General features: G+C 38.5%; 1 protein-coding gene across 3 annotated transcripts in view; it reads left to right on the top strand.

Annotated features, from left to right (window-relative positions):
• Nucleotides 1–15,000, top strand: part of LOC137973145 (DELTA-actitoxin-Aas1a-like) — a 24,784-nt gene that overhangs the window by 7,573 nt on the left and 2,211 nt on the right. For all 3 annotated transcript variants that reach the window (XM_068819899.1, XM_068819898.1, XM_068819900.1), the window contains 2 exons: nt 1–20; nt 1,047–1,223. The exon at nt 1–20 is cut by the window's left edge and continues 41 nt beyond it. In XM_068819899.1, the coding sequence (XP_068676000.1) occupies nt 5–20; nt 1,047–1,223 (193 nt within the window). In that variant the 5' untranslated portion in view covers nt 1–4. The remainder of the gene's footprint in view (nt 21–1,046; nt 1,224–15,000) is intronic.

Here is a 15,000-nt window from a genome sequence, read left to right as displayed (position 1 = left end):
CAAAATGGCCGCAGGAGAAGGTATTTTATCAGGGGCACCCAACGTCAATTTTCGGAAAATATCTGTTCGGAAGCCGATTTGAGATCTAGAATTTTCCGAACATTTCTTGTAAAATTTCTTGCTTGCCTGCCTGTCCTAGGATTTTCGAACATCTAAAAGATGGTATAATTACCCATTTTAAACCGATTTTTACCCTGAAAAAGTCACCTAGAATTTTCGGGAGCCTTTTTTCTGGCTGAAATTTTCGAAAAGGTAAGTTTTGATCCCTATAGTTTTCGGATCACTTTCAGCTAGGAAATCCGAACAGATGAAAAATTTCTAGGAGATAAAAATATGCCTATATCTACCGTTTAAATACTAAAATACGTTTAACAATGATATCATTAAGAGGTTTTGAACGATATTCTCGTTGCGTGCCCCTGTTTTATTCGTTTATTTATTTATTTATTTATGTAATTGTAATCAGTGGATAGACGCAAGAAACAAATTGTCTCAATAATTAGAAAGCCGGATGTGGCTCAAGAATGAATAATGATAAGGTGGTGCATTTGATAAGAAGTTGAGCTAGTTTTACCAAGACTTAGATGTTTGATTTGTGACATTGCGCAGTTAAATGAATTAAGTAGGATAAGGTTTCTCTCTCAAACGTGGTCATTACTCCATTCGTATGTGATTTGTGGCTCCTGATTTAGAAATGGCGCTGTTACTCTTTCATAGTAAGCATTTTTAAGCTCAAACCATATTTACCATGTAATACTATAAGTAAAAAGAAACCTTCTCTAAAACCTGCAACTCTAGCTAGGGGGGAGAGCTGGTTTGGTTTCAGTAGGGCCTCGTTTTTCACAGTAAACATTGTAAAACAGGTACCCAGTCCCTAGGAAGTACTTTGATTTGTTTATTTCCCCAGACCCTCCCTTTTCTTTTTTATAATGCACTAGATCGGTATCACATCTAATTAGATATTAATAAGGTTTCAATTTATTGACAGGAGGACCACAAACTGTGCAAAGGTTTCACTAAAACTACACCAACTTATTTAATTTCAGCTGTAGCAGGCGCTGTTGGAGTCGGTGAGCTGCAAAAACTTCTAAGGAACCTCCAAGACGTGGACCGCAAAATCACCATTGGCATTAACAACGAAACTGGATTTAAATGGGAGGCTCTCAGCGTCTACTTCGACTCTGGCACTTCAGATGTAACCTTACCCGAATATGTCCTTAGCGGTAAAGCATAATTTAGCATCTATAGAGGCGTGGGGATATAGTGGCAATCAAGCTTGAATTTAGACCCATTTGTTTGTAATGCGCCAGTTGACACAATATGCTCAACATTAGGCACCAAATATTAGCTTTTCGCTATAAGCCAATGGGCGGAAAAGCAGATGATAATGATGATTTTTGTTCTAGTCTGTAATGGTGAAAATGTGTCACATGTAGAAAAATGCCCTAACGAAAACTGGAAAATGTATGGTCACATTCCCCAGTTTTCAATACTGAGTCGTTTTCATGGCATGAAAGACATTATCTGAAGATAATAGGAAGATAGGTACATGCACCCACTTTTTTGAAAAGGTGACACCCTTTGATGTACTTTTTCATGCGGACTTCACGCATGTGCGCATGCGCACCCTGCACTTAACTTATATGCCAGCTTGATTAATTAATAATCCTGACGGTCTTCCTGTGTTTGGTTGCGATTCCTGTGTGCTGTATGCCAGGAAAAATCTCGATTTCTCTCGGTCTGTCTGTCCCGATGATTTCGGAGTAGGCGGCTTTATGCTAAGACAAGTTGACCATGTAATGCCAACTGCTGATAGATTTCCTAATAGCGCTTCCTGAAAAGCCACTAATTTCATGCCCGGTGATTGATGACTGTCACACTTTCTTCAAAGTTGAAAAGAGTTTCCCCTTTTAATAATTCCTCCTTTCAGACATTCCCCCCGTTAGAAATTCCCCCTTTTAGTTATTTCTCCTTTTAAAGATTCCCTATTTTAGTAATTTCACCCTTTTAGAGATTCCCCCTTTTTGTAATTCGCTATTTTAGAGATTCCCGATTTTATTAATTCTCCCTCTTAGAAATTCCCTATTACAGTAATTCCCCCTTTTGGAGATTCCTTATTTTGGTAATTCCCCCTTTTAGACATTCCCTTTCTTAGTGATTCCCCGTTCCCATTTTCCAATTCCCCGATCCTCCTTTAAGAACTACAGTACTCATCTTGCTATTAGCAATTTCTAGTTTGTAAATACTTGTTGCATTAAATTTGGTTGAGAGCGTACAAATTCACCTAAATGTGCAATAGCTTAGGTTAAAGAAATACTGTCGGCTTTTACACCAGAATGACTAAACAGCAAGAATTCCTGTCATCGTTATGAAACTACTCCTATATCAAATTTCAACGCACGCAACACGATGAATTCACAAAGGCAGAAAAATATCACAAAAACCCTTTTCCAGCCAAATAATTTATTGAAACAAACAACATATTTGCTATTAGAGGCAAAAAAAAAACCTTCCTTTTTCATTTCGCACGTGCAAACAAGCAACACACACCAGAACGACTAAACAGCAAGAATTCCAGCCATCGTTACCCAGGTGTACAAATTATTTAATATTTACAAAACACGATGAATCCATTGAATCTCAAAAAAACCTTTTCCAGCCAATTCAGGATAAAAACTTTTTCTGAAGACCCTTTTCCTTGACTAATGAAGCAAAAACTGGACAACACGCTTTCTTTCAAATAATACTTGACTAACAAGAATTAGTCAAATTTCCAACCTTTTTTTTTTTACCAGAATACTATGCAGGGTTGAGCTCAAATAAATAAAACTATAATAGCAAGGAAACAGAGATCCGAAATCAACTCATGGTGTTCGATTTGAGTTTGTTAAATCCATATCCCACAAGAAAAGGTTACCAGAGAATTTTCCATTTGGTGTCAGTGTTTTACATTACATCACAGTTAGTAAAATATTAGAAATACAACCTACTCTGATATATCCGACGGCGAAAGATGCAATAGACCAATTTTCAGCTTTGAACAATGAACATGTTATGGTCTCCAGGCTCTGGGGAATAAAATTAAGGATTTGTATGATAGAGTTTATTCCCCAAATCGTCGAGATGATGCTTTTTGTTCAGGACTTAATTTTGATGTATGGAGAAATTGGACTATTGTTGTCGAAGTCCATTATTCGTTGCTTTTAAGATTCCAGATATTCATTTTTCACCGCTTGTTTTGTTTATCGAATTCACGTTCCATTCTTGAGGTTTGCAAGGGTTTATTTTGTTTAAAGATCCAATAAAACACCATTCGCGTTGCATCGGCTTCGCCGACAATGCTTGTACTGTGTCCACCGGACTAGACTGCTCGCAGTCCCTTCTGACTAAGTCCAACCAACCGCTTTGGTCAAGCAAGCGAGCCGAGGACTGCACGCTCGTCTGTAAAAGACACGTTCAGAATCTCCTGTTGCACCACCAGATTGGTCCGTTGACAATGGATCGCTGTCAGATTTTTTTTACGAGTTTCGATTTTCCCTGGGAAAAGAGAAGCACGGTATGGCTTTTGCGATTTTGATAATTTATCCCTTCAAATGGCTAACACATTGAACCCAAACAAGAACAGAAACCTGCGGTCAAAGCTCTTCTATTGGGCAAGTATGTTATGGCTGTGCTACAAACTGGTTTCGGCAAGACAATCATTTATATGAGCTTTGTAATCTTAAAGGATACGAGTGACCCAAATAAAACGGCATCGATCGGGGTAATAGTTCCTTGTTGCAGCCTCACCGAAGACCAGATTCGGTCGCACGATTATCTATGGGTAGTTGCCTTCGAGAAGAAGGGGAATTTGTTTGAAGGACACGTCTCCAAACAAGGATTGAGTCACCTTTTCTGCAGAACAAGCTTTGTCTTCTGACTTACTGATTTAATGATAGATGATGAGTCGTCGATTTTAAACAAGAATTTGTCCCTGATAGTTGTAGACAAACGTCACAGCGTCGAAAGTTGCCAACATTAAATCTAATTGAATACAGTAGTTTCTCTGCGGTTTCTTCTCCGAGTAGTTGATTGAATTCGACATGCATATAAATATTTTCACGCTGTTGAGTGTTTATTTATACCAGCAGTAAAAGAGGCGGTACCATGTGTCATCACTTTCACTCATTAAATTAGCAGATTCTGAACGCGTCGGTTACAGAATGGCGTGCAGTCCCTATATTTATATATATATATATATATATATATATATATATATATATATGCATGCTCACTAGCTCGCTAGTTTGAGCACTCTGGCATGGCTTAGATGTACCACGTGTGTGGGACATTTGTGGTGGCTTTATAAGCTTAACCTCCATCCCAGACATCAGCACTGCACTGATGAGGCCCAGATGGCCGAAACAGTACTGTCTGCAGTTAGTTATATATATATATATATGTAGATATATATATACATATATATACATGTGTATATATATAGGTTGAATGAAAAATGGAGTCAAAAGCAAACTACTCACAGATCCATGTTTAATGTAGAGAACAAACGTTTCGCCCTTCGGGCTTCCTCAGTCTTCACAATAAGCTAAAAACTAAAAAACACTTGGCAGGAACTGAGTCGGTTTCAAGATCTTATATATGTGAAGAAGTGACAGTGACGAAATAAACAGATTGCTCAATTACACGAAATTTACAAACAAGTAAAGTGGAGTGGGTTTTCCAACTGGCCAAGCATTTTAGATGAATATTCTGTTTTATCCAGAATAACAAATTTGGAGCCCTTGTCTTGAATTCTAATAGCTTGCTCATCTAGGTTTTTAAGTCGGGAAGAAAGCCCTTCTCTCACCTACAGAAAGATTGTCATGGACAGTAGAAACGTTTGTGGGATCGAATAGCTCTTTCTTGACCGACTCGAGAAACAACTCAACTTCCGGAAATTTGGAAACAGGGGCTTTCCATGACGAAACTTTTTTAACTGTAGGGAAGACAGGCTTCCTTTCTTCTACAGTCGGACCATTATTAATATCACGATTATTGAAGATGTGGGTTCAACATCCAATGAATTCAGTATATAGTATAGTTTAATTTCGCAGTTTTTGGGAAACAATGAATGAGGACGGTAGGGTCAGGGTTTTTCTTCGCCTGATTTTGGCACCCCACGACAACACAGTGAGGCATTTCGCTCAGATAAGACAAGCAAAGCAACCGTAACACGTCAACAGCCAATGGTACTTTGCGGCTCCATTCAAGATGACGGCCGCGGGAATTTTAAAATGGCGTCCAAGCGCTTCTTTTCAAAGATGAAAAAAATCAAAGTAAGTATTGGCAAGACACTTTTGTTATGAAAGATATTTTTATTCGTGCATTCCGAACAACTAAGGCTGTATTTGCTCTCAGAGTGGAGGATCCCTTTAACACTTCAGCAACCGTCACTGCATGCAATTTGAATGAGTCATGATTGCTAGTTGTTGGATGCAAAGAACTGACGAAGTTGATCAAGTCTCCCTTGATGTCTACCTCGGAGTTTTTCCGTGGTGCGCTCAACTGTCAAAACAAAGAAATTATTCAGCTCATTCACGTCCAGCCGTAGGGGTTGTGGTAACTGGTTGACGGTTCGATAAGAAGTTCGCCATATCTCTTAGGGCCAGGTTGGAGACATATATGTTATTCACCGGCTGAGAGGTCCGTATAGGGACTAACTGTGCCCGAGGTCTTGAGTGCGGCCCGAAGCCGCAGGCCGAGGGAGGTACTCAAGACCAAGGCCACAGTTTTTCCCCTTACGGACCGACCTAATTAAGCTTCTTTTCTGAAAATAAACATGGCAAACTGATTTGCAAAAATCAAGGAAGGGTAACGTTTTTGCAAACGTTGGCCGGGTAGCACATATATTTCAAGAGAATTAACTGATCAGAGTGTAATGTGAAGTGCTAGGTTTCTACCCCATATGAACCATGTGAGAGTTAGCCCTACTGATGGAAACACCATGGTCAGAGTTTTGCTCTGTCCCTGTGCATTAGGGCCCATTTCCATTAGTAGGGTAACGCTCACTAGCACTTCACATTACAATCTAATCAGTTAATTCTTCTGAAATATAAGTGCTACACGGCCAACGTTTACAAAAAACGTTACCCTTCCTTAAACTTGTACTTGTTCATTGCCGTGACTTTAACATCTTCAGTTCTCACGGCCTCCTCCGGTCTGACCTTGTAGCTCAGTCGGTAGGGCAGCGGTCACCCTGGTCAGAGTTTTTCTCTGTCCTTGAGTGGGCCCATTTCCATTAGAAGGGCTAATGCTCACTTGGTTCATATGGGCTAGAAACCTAGCACTTTACCTTACACTCTAATCAGTTAACGGTTTGCAAAAAGTCTTTTTAAGCGCTCAACGTCGCACTGTGACAGTTGAAATTATTTTATAACTGAGAAAAGCGCTCCGTTCGAAAAGCTCAGAGAACATGACAGATTAACGATAAAACAGAACTTCAAATATCTCTTGGTGCAATAAATATATTTAAAAACAGTCATAATTCATAGCAAGCACAAAGAAATGAGCTAAACAAACTAAACAATGATGTTTGAAAAATTCGTAAAAAACAGGTGAACAATGTAAGTATTAAAATGCTGTCTTGTTAAAAACTGAACGAGATTTCTTAAAACAGGAGGAAAATTTTTAGTGAAAAATACTCAAACATCTGTCTCTGCCTTCATATCTTATCATTTCAAGTATTCATCTTTGTTCTCCGTCAAGTCCTTCACAAATCTGTGCAAAACTTACGCAAGAAAAACTTGTTGACATCAGTTCATGCAAACTCCATAGCGTTGCGATTTGTTTGTTTGAGTAGTTTAGCTACGAATCCCTATTTTCTTAAATGAGGCAAAATAGAAGGAGATTATAAAAAAGAACTCCAAAGAAAATAACGGATGTCAGCCGAAAAACTTAACTCAAAGGACATTTGTGCAGTTATTCGTTTTAGTCAAACGGCATGTCAACAGTTCACGAAAAACAACGCGAAAAACCACAGCGTCGCGATGTGTTTGTTTGCCTATTTTAGCTAGGAATCCGTGAGGTGACTGTCATGGCGGCCGGACCGACCTGGGCGAGCTCGCTACAAATTCTAATACTCTTGTTCAGAACAGCAGTTTTAATCCAAGAGAGTATAGGTGGCGACGTTTGAGGGTCTTACCAGGCTACAAGCGGCTCAAAGACGTATGTAGCACCCGAATTCGTCTTAATTTCGACAAACTACAGAAGATTTAAATCTCGTGCCAAACGATTTACTTTACAGAGGGTTCTACACACGGTCAAAGGAATAAGCAGCTTCAATCTGGAAAGGGATGTGCTTCTGTGCGGGGATGTGGCCAGTGGCCAGGAATCCTGGCCCGAAAGGGAAGAAGTCGATGTTGAAATACCCATGCAGTGAATGTCACAAAGCAGTCAGAAACAACCAGGACGCCATCTTGTGTGTTACATGTGGAAACTGGTCACACGCTAAATGCCTCAATATGTCTCGAACTATATTCCAGTACTACTTAGATCTGCCTAATATTGAATGGACTTGTCCAGCCTGTGCTCTACCGCCACTGACGGACTCCTTCTTCGAAGAAGTTTCTGAAGGTGATACACTAAATTTAGTCGCGGGGTATCAAGGGGAAATAGCTCAAAACACGGCCCACGAGCAGTCTCTTCACAGAGACGTCATAGAAATTACTACTGATAATGAGCAGTTAGAAGTCTTCAGAAAAAATCACAATAAGGATCTTTTAATCGCCCACCTGAACATTAACAGCATTCAAAATAAATTTGAAGAACTGACCGAAGTAATCAAGAAAATCAACGTCCACATAAGTGAGTGAGATCAAGATCGACGCGAGCTATCCCAACGCTCAGTTCAAAGTCCCGAACTACTCTCTCTACCGAAATGATAGGAAGAAGGGCGGTGGTGGAATTATGGCTTTAATATCTCAATCGCTAGTTAGGACACAGCTTAAACCTGACAAGATCTTTAAGACACTAGAAATAATTGCCTTCGAAATCAAGACAGATATAGACAACATGGTAATTGTTGGTATTTATCGTCCCCCGAGAGCTCTGTGTGGTGAATATCGAACACTGCTGGAAAGCGAACTCAGCTATGTTTGTAATTGGGCAAGCTTGAACAGAAATTTTGTTGTAGTTACTGGCGACCTAAATCTGAATAGATTGCGCCCTGACAAACCAGAAGGAAAACTGCTTCTTGATTTGGAAGTCGAGCAAGGTTTTGAATGTTTAATTACTAAGCCAACAAGAATACAAAAACGTGGAATAATTATAACTGAGAGTTTAATAGATGTTTTGCTCACTAATAGACCGGACAGCTTTCAGCTATCTGGCAATTACCATCCCCGCTTGAGTGATCATGACCTTGTTTACGGTGTCTTGAAGCAGAAAATTAATCACAACAAACCAAAGGTCATCACATTTGGGAGCTATAAGAACTTTGACCCTGAACATTATAAACAGCTTTTGTCCTCTGCTCCATGGCATGTTGGACAATTGTTTGATGACGTCGATGATCAAGCTTACGTGTGGAATGCACTTATGAACAATATACTGGATGAAGTGGCACCTGTGAAAAAAATGCGTGTGCGTGACAAAGACGTGCCCTACATGACGTCTCATTGGAAAAGCGCCATTAGAGCTAAACGCAAAGCAAATGACAAGTACTTGCAAAACAAAACGCCAGAAAAGTGGGAATAACGACGCAAAGCCAGGAACGAGGCCACCAAACAAAGAAGAATTGCTATCAAACAGTACTGGTATAAAAAGTCAAACGATTTGAAAAACAATCCCAAGGCTTTTTTCAAAACTTTCAAGCCATTTTTGGGTTCTAAGAGCTGTACTGAAAGTACCGACATCTACTTAAAAATAAACGGTAGTATGATAACGGATCAACAACAAGTGGCTGAGGAATTGGTTGAGCATTTTGCTACCTTGGCGGATGGCATCGGTGGCACAGCGACTGAAAGTAAGTCAATAGAGAACGTTAGAGACCATCCTTGTGTTCAGAGGATTCAATGCGAAAATAGGAATTCCACTCAGACCATTGAAATCGAACCAGTTACACAGCGACAAGTCCTTGCAGCTTTCGATTCGCTGAATATAAACAAGGCCACTGGCTCTGATGGCATCCCTTCGAAGGCCTTAAAAGTAGGTGCTAATGAATTATCCGCTCCACTAACCACCTTGTTCAATTCTTGTATTAACAAGAATGCGTGGCCCAGTGAATGGAAGTTTGGGCATTGGACCCCAGTGTATAAAAAGGATGACAGGAATGCAAAGGAAAATTATCGGCCCATAACTCTCTTTCCATGTGTAAGCAAAGTTCTTGAGAAGTTGGTTGGAGTGCAGATCAATTCTGGCTTTGGTAATTGCATTTACCAAAACTCATCCGCCTATCGCAAAGCAACATTGATCAATTTAGTAGAAGATTGGAGACTCGCGAGGGATCAAAGACATGCTGTGAGCATACTTTCAACAGACATGTCAAAGGCATTTGACTCGTTATACCCACCACTACTTCTGAGCAAGCTTGAAGTGTACGGTTTTCAGGAAAGCGCTGTTCAACTTTTAAACAGCTACTTAAATGAACGGAAATATCAAGTAAAGATCGGTCGTCATGTTAGTTCGAACCGTTACGTGAGTCGTTCCTGTCCTCATGGTTCCGCGCTTGGCCCGTTGTTATGGAATGCTTTCCAGAATGACCTATCCTACTGCCTAACAGCGAATTTGTCTATGTATGCAGACGACCATCAAATTTACCACGCAGGAGTAGACCAGGCAGCTGTGACTTTCCAGTTAAAGGGTAGTGCCAACTTGGCTACAACGTGGTATGATTCTAACTTACTGGGGGGAAACCTCAAAAAGTACCAAGTTTTGAACTTGGGCTTCACTCAAAATGACAATAATATTTGCGTGAACGATGCCGAAATCGTAACTAAAGATAACATCACACTTCTAGGAGTAGTGTTAGATTCTAAGCTAAATTTCTCTGAGCATATAATCTCTATCTGCAAAAAAGCCAGCCAGAGAATTGGTGTTCTAATGAGACTACGTAATTTAATTCCTATGAAATCTAAGTTAATATTATTCAAAAGCGCGATATTACCATTTCTCACGTACTGTCACCTTGTGTGGCATTTCTGCAAAGCGAGCGACACTCGAAAGCTTGAAAGATTACAGGAAAGAGGACTTAAAGCGGTTTTCAAGGACAATAATTCTAGTTATAAACAATTATTAGAAAAGGCAGATCTGCCTACTCTACTAAACCGACGCTTACAGGATCTGTGCATCCTTATATATAAAGTAAAGCATAAACTGTGCCCTGCTTATATAAATAACATATTTAATGAACCAAATAGTAATTACAATTTGAGGCAAGCAGATTTCTCTATACCCAGGTATAAGACAGTCACCTACGGCAAGCACTCTATTAGATATCTTGGGCCTAGGCTATGGACAAAACTACCCAAGAGTACCAGGGACGTTACAACCCTAATGTCGTTCAGAGGCAAGATACGCCAACTTAATATAAGTGAACTTCTAGATGATGGCTGTGCAGGCTGTAGCCTCTGTTCATATTGACTTCTGTATATTTCTACTATTAATCCTGAAACTAGATAACTGTTGATATTTTACCTATTATTGTATATAGTTCTTAGCTTGTAAATGTTTTCCTAATTGGTGTTCCCAAATTAGTAAGGGATTTCTTTTCCCTGGCTAGATGGCTTCTGACACTTTTAATGAAGTTTCTACTACTACTACTACTACTACTACTACTACTACTACTACTACTACTACTACTACTACTACTACTACTACTACTACTACTATATTCTTAAATGAAGCAATATGAAACGAGAATAGAAAATAGAACTCCCAAGAAAATAACAAATGTCAACAGAAAAACTGAGTTAAAAAAACTGCTCTTCAGTGTAGATGTTTTAAGTTCAACGGCGTTTCAACAGTTCAAGAAAACCAAGAACTCGAAAACAGCAAAGCAGCAAAGTGTTCTCAGCAAAATCATGTGAATATTCGCCTTTTTGAAGAATAACCAGGCCCTTTATTCCATTGCTGATATTTTTCCTTCTCTTTGCAACGGTTAGTAAAACTTGCATTTTAAGAGGTAAAATACGTTTCGTCGCGCCGTAGTAAAAACACTTTCAATTAGTCACGACAGTTTCAGCACGGAACAGATTTCGGACCGCGGTCCGTATCGTAAAAAGCTGGACCAGCTACGAGCACGCGATTAGCCAATCAGATTCAAGGCTTTAGGATTCCGGCCCGCTAAGATACTTCAGAAAAAAATTAAAGGACTTATCAATAAACGATTTCCTCGTTTGTTACTGGGTTGCCAAACCCAGTCGGCATCATCGATTCATTTCTCCGTATTTTTAATATTCTTTTTCTTTTCCGTGAAGGTAAAAGTTTTCCCTATCCCTCCCCTGCTCAGTAGTGTCTTTGTGCGTAGAGTCTTCTGTGTGTATGCTTGGTCGGTTTCAAGGGATAATAGAAATGGGTAGATGTATCCGGTGGACACAGCAGAGTATTTAACTTAACCTGCAGTGGCGTCGAAAGTCATTGTAACGCGAACGGCGTTTTAGTCGATCTTTAAACAAAATATACCCTTATGGAGGTGAATAATGGAAAGTCAATTGGATAAACAAGACAGGCGGTGAAAAATAAATATCTGGAATCTTCAAAGCGACGAGTAATAGCCTTCGACAACTATCCTACGCCCGTTGAGCCGTAATCAAAGTGAGCTGTAATTCTAAGATTGCATCAAGTTTGGTGTTTTGTACAACACTGAAATTAATTGGAAAATTCTCTAGTAACTTATGGGTTTAACAAAGACAGAGAAGGAACTGAACAAGGTAAGTGGATCTCTGGTTTCTGTTGTCTGGCTTTTTATATTTATTTGTACTCAATTCTGCACAATTTTCCGGTAACGATTGGAAATTTCACTAATTCTTGTTAACCTTCAATGGTGTAGAAAGTCATTGTAACGCGAATGGCGCTTTAGTGGATCCTTAAACGAAATATACCCTCATGGAGCTCACGAATGGAACGTCAATTGGATAAATAAGACAGACGGTGAGAAATTAATATCTGGAATCATTAAAGCGACGAGTAATGGTCTTTGACAACAATTGCATTTTTCGCCGCTGGATATCAAGCGAGCTTTGTTTCTAACATTTTACTAATATGCTGCTACGTACAACAATGAAATCAAATGGGAATTTTTTTATGTGTTTAAAGAAACATTTGAGGAATCGAACTACTTGAATGCTCCTCAGTGTCTACTGAAGTAGCATCTCAGTTGTCTGGCAAGTTACATTTATTTTGTACTCAACTCTTTCTTTTTTAATTAATTTATTTTTTACTTTCTTTTATTTTTATTACAATTTAAAAAAAGAACATTAATATACGCACATAAAAGCTAGAATTACATACATTTTAGAACTTAAAAATAACTAAATAAATAAATAAATAAAATCAATTAATCAATAAATGTATGTCTTACTACCATGTTAATAATTACATTCCATTATTACAAACGTATATTCTAAAGCTATTACACACGCAGAGAGATAACGTTAGAAATGGTAACATTTGATATGATAATAGTAATAATAATACATATTTATTGTATAGGTTTAATTATCCATTTTTTATTAAAATATTCTTTTTTTGTGAGTTTACTTTCTATTTCACACTTAATTTTAATTTTGGCTTTAAACCCTTCGATTTTAGGAAGGGTTTGATTTGTTCTGCACTCCCACAAGAACAATTTCCAATAATTATGAAGTAATTTAATAGATCAAGTAAAGGGCATTTTTCCAAAAAATAAACCAAATAAAACATCTTTTAGGGAGAGGTGGATTTGATGTTTTGATAGTAGGTGCCAGTATGATGCAAAGTCTGTCAAGAATTGTCTAGTGTGGGAACAGTTATAAAAAAAATGATTTGAGGTTTCCGACTCAGTTTTAGAAAACGTACACAAACCGTTGCTTCTGTAACCAATTTTACATAATTTGGTATTTGTATAAAAAGTAGAGTTTATAACTTTATATTGAAAAGCTTTTACATAAGATTCAAGTGCAACAGAATGTGGTAACACGAAGATTTGATTGATTTGATCAATTGTAAAATCAAAATCCTTCTGCAACTTGAAAGTGATATTGGGATGTTGAGCCTTTCTGGAAACAAGTACAGAATAGTCTATCGAAAGTGTTATTTTTAAATGTAAAAGAGGGAGATAGGGTTGATAATGATACATTCGCGAAACTTAGCTGTGAGGGTATAGAGTGTCGGAGGCCAGCCAACTGAAGAAAATTGGTTTTGTATATCTTGTTCGAGAGGTGAGTGTAGGCAACGTTTATATCCCCATCAAAAAGGAGATCATGCGTGTACGTGACTCCTGCCTCACGATAGTATTTGAAATAGACCGGTTTGTTATCTATTTTTATTTCTTTATTGTTCCAAATAATGTTTTGATAATCCTTGTCTTCAGCAAAGGTATCGCGAAATACTGACCACCATTGCAGACGTTCATAGTAGAATGGAGAGGGTAAGTTAAAATCTTTGACATCAAAGTTACAGCTGAGAGAGAGGATGCCCCCAACATGCTCTAAAAGATAAAGAAAATATCTCTTCCATGTGGTACTTGAATCATTAAATATTCTCCGTAGCCATCCTAACCTCAAAGATCTAATCATGCAATCGACATCTATCATTTTTCAACCGCACCTCTCAAAGTTACACCGTTCCACAGAAACTTGAAAAGCAGTCGATTCAGTTCACTTACTACTCCTTTTGGTGTTGGTAATATAGAGCAAACATAAACAAACTTCGAGATCAAGAAGGATTTCATTATTGTTACTTTTCCATAAAGAGATAGGCCTCTGGAGGACCATATATTAATACTGTCAAGCCTTTCAATAAAATTCTTTTCTTTTAGAAGTTCGGATCGTATGTGAAATAAACTCCTAGAGCTTTGATCGGGTTTTTAGGCCCTTTGATGCTAGATGGTTCTTCCATGTTTCCTCTAAATGAACCATTCCACATACCTTCCGTTTTTGAGGAATTGATATTGAGGCTAGAAATATTTTGAAAAGTCTCCATCAGTTTCTACAGTCTTCAGGCAAAAAAAAAAAAAAATGAAAATGTGACAGTGAAGAATTATTTGAAAGAAAGCTTGTTGTCTCTTTTGTGCTTCATTACTTACGGTCAAGGTCCTTCCAAAAAGGGTTCGAGCTGAACTGTGAGACTGAAATTTATTTCATTGCTGTTGTGTTTCTTGTTTGCACCCACATAATTAAACTTGGGAGGGATTTTTTCCCCTAATAGCAAATACTTTAGTTGCCTCAATAAAGTTCTCGCTGGAAAAGGTTTCTGTGAGATTTCCAGCCTTTGTGAATTTATCATGTTGTGTAATTTCGAGCTTAACAAATTTTCATACGTCGGTTGAAATGTGATACGGGAGGATTTTTGTGGTGCATAAGTCACGAAAATAAACCGGTCTGTTTGAAGCGTGCTTGAGTTTCAACATAATGAGCCCCAAAATCAGCAAAAAAATGTGACGCTGATGAATAATAAAGTAGCTGCTATTTCCAAAACGATGGAATTACATGGTGATAAATAACCTCGTCTTGGAGGATTAAGTTTTGACTTTGCAGAAACAATGGTCAACCTCAAGAGTTGGGCGATTGTGATCTTTATGTTGAATTCGCACATTTCTTGTCAAACGTTATAACAATTGAAAGAAAATTAAACTGACAAAAACAAAAACCCAGTATCTTGCCATCATTTGACACAGATGCTTCACTGTTTCGCGAGTAAACACGCCGCGGCAACTTGATTACGGCGCCCGCTGAATTCCATGTCAGTTTCGATTTTGCGATTTACTTGTGCAGCCAAAAGTACAATAACAAAATTGAACGTAGCAAAAAATCTCCCAAAATGTTT

Source organism: Montipora foliosa, chromosome 10 (genome assembly GCF_036669935.1).
Source record: "Montipora foliosa isolate CH-2021 chromosome 10, ASM3666993v2, whole genome shotgun sequence".
NCBI classification, from domain to species: Eukaryota; Metazoa; Cnidaria; class Anthozoa; order Scleractinia; family Acroporidae; genus Montipora; species Montipora foliosa.
This window is presented reverse-complemented; position numbering and strand designations above follow the sequence as displayed.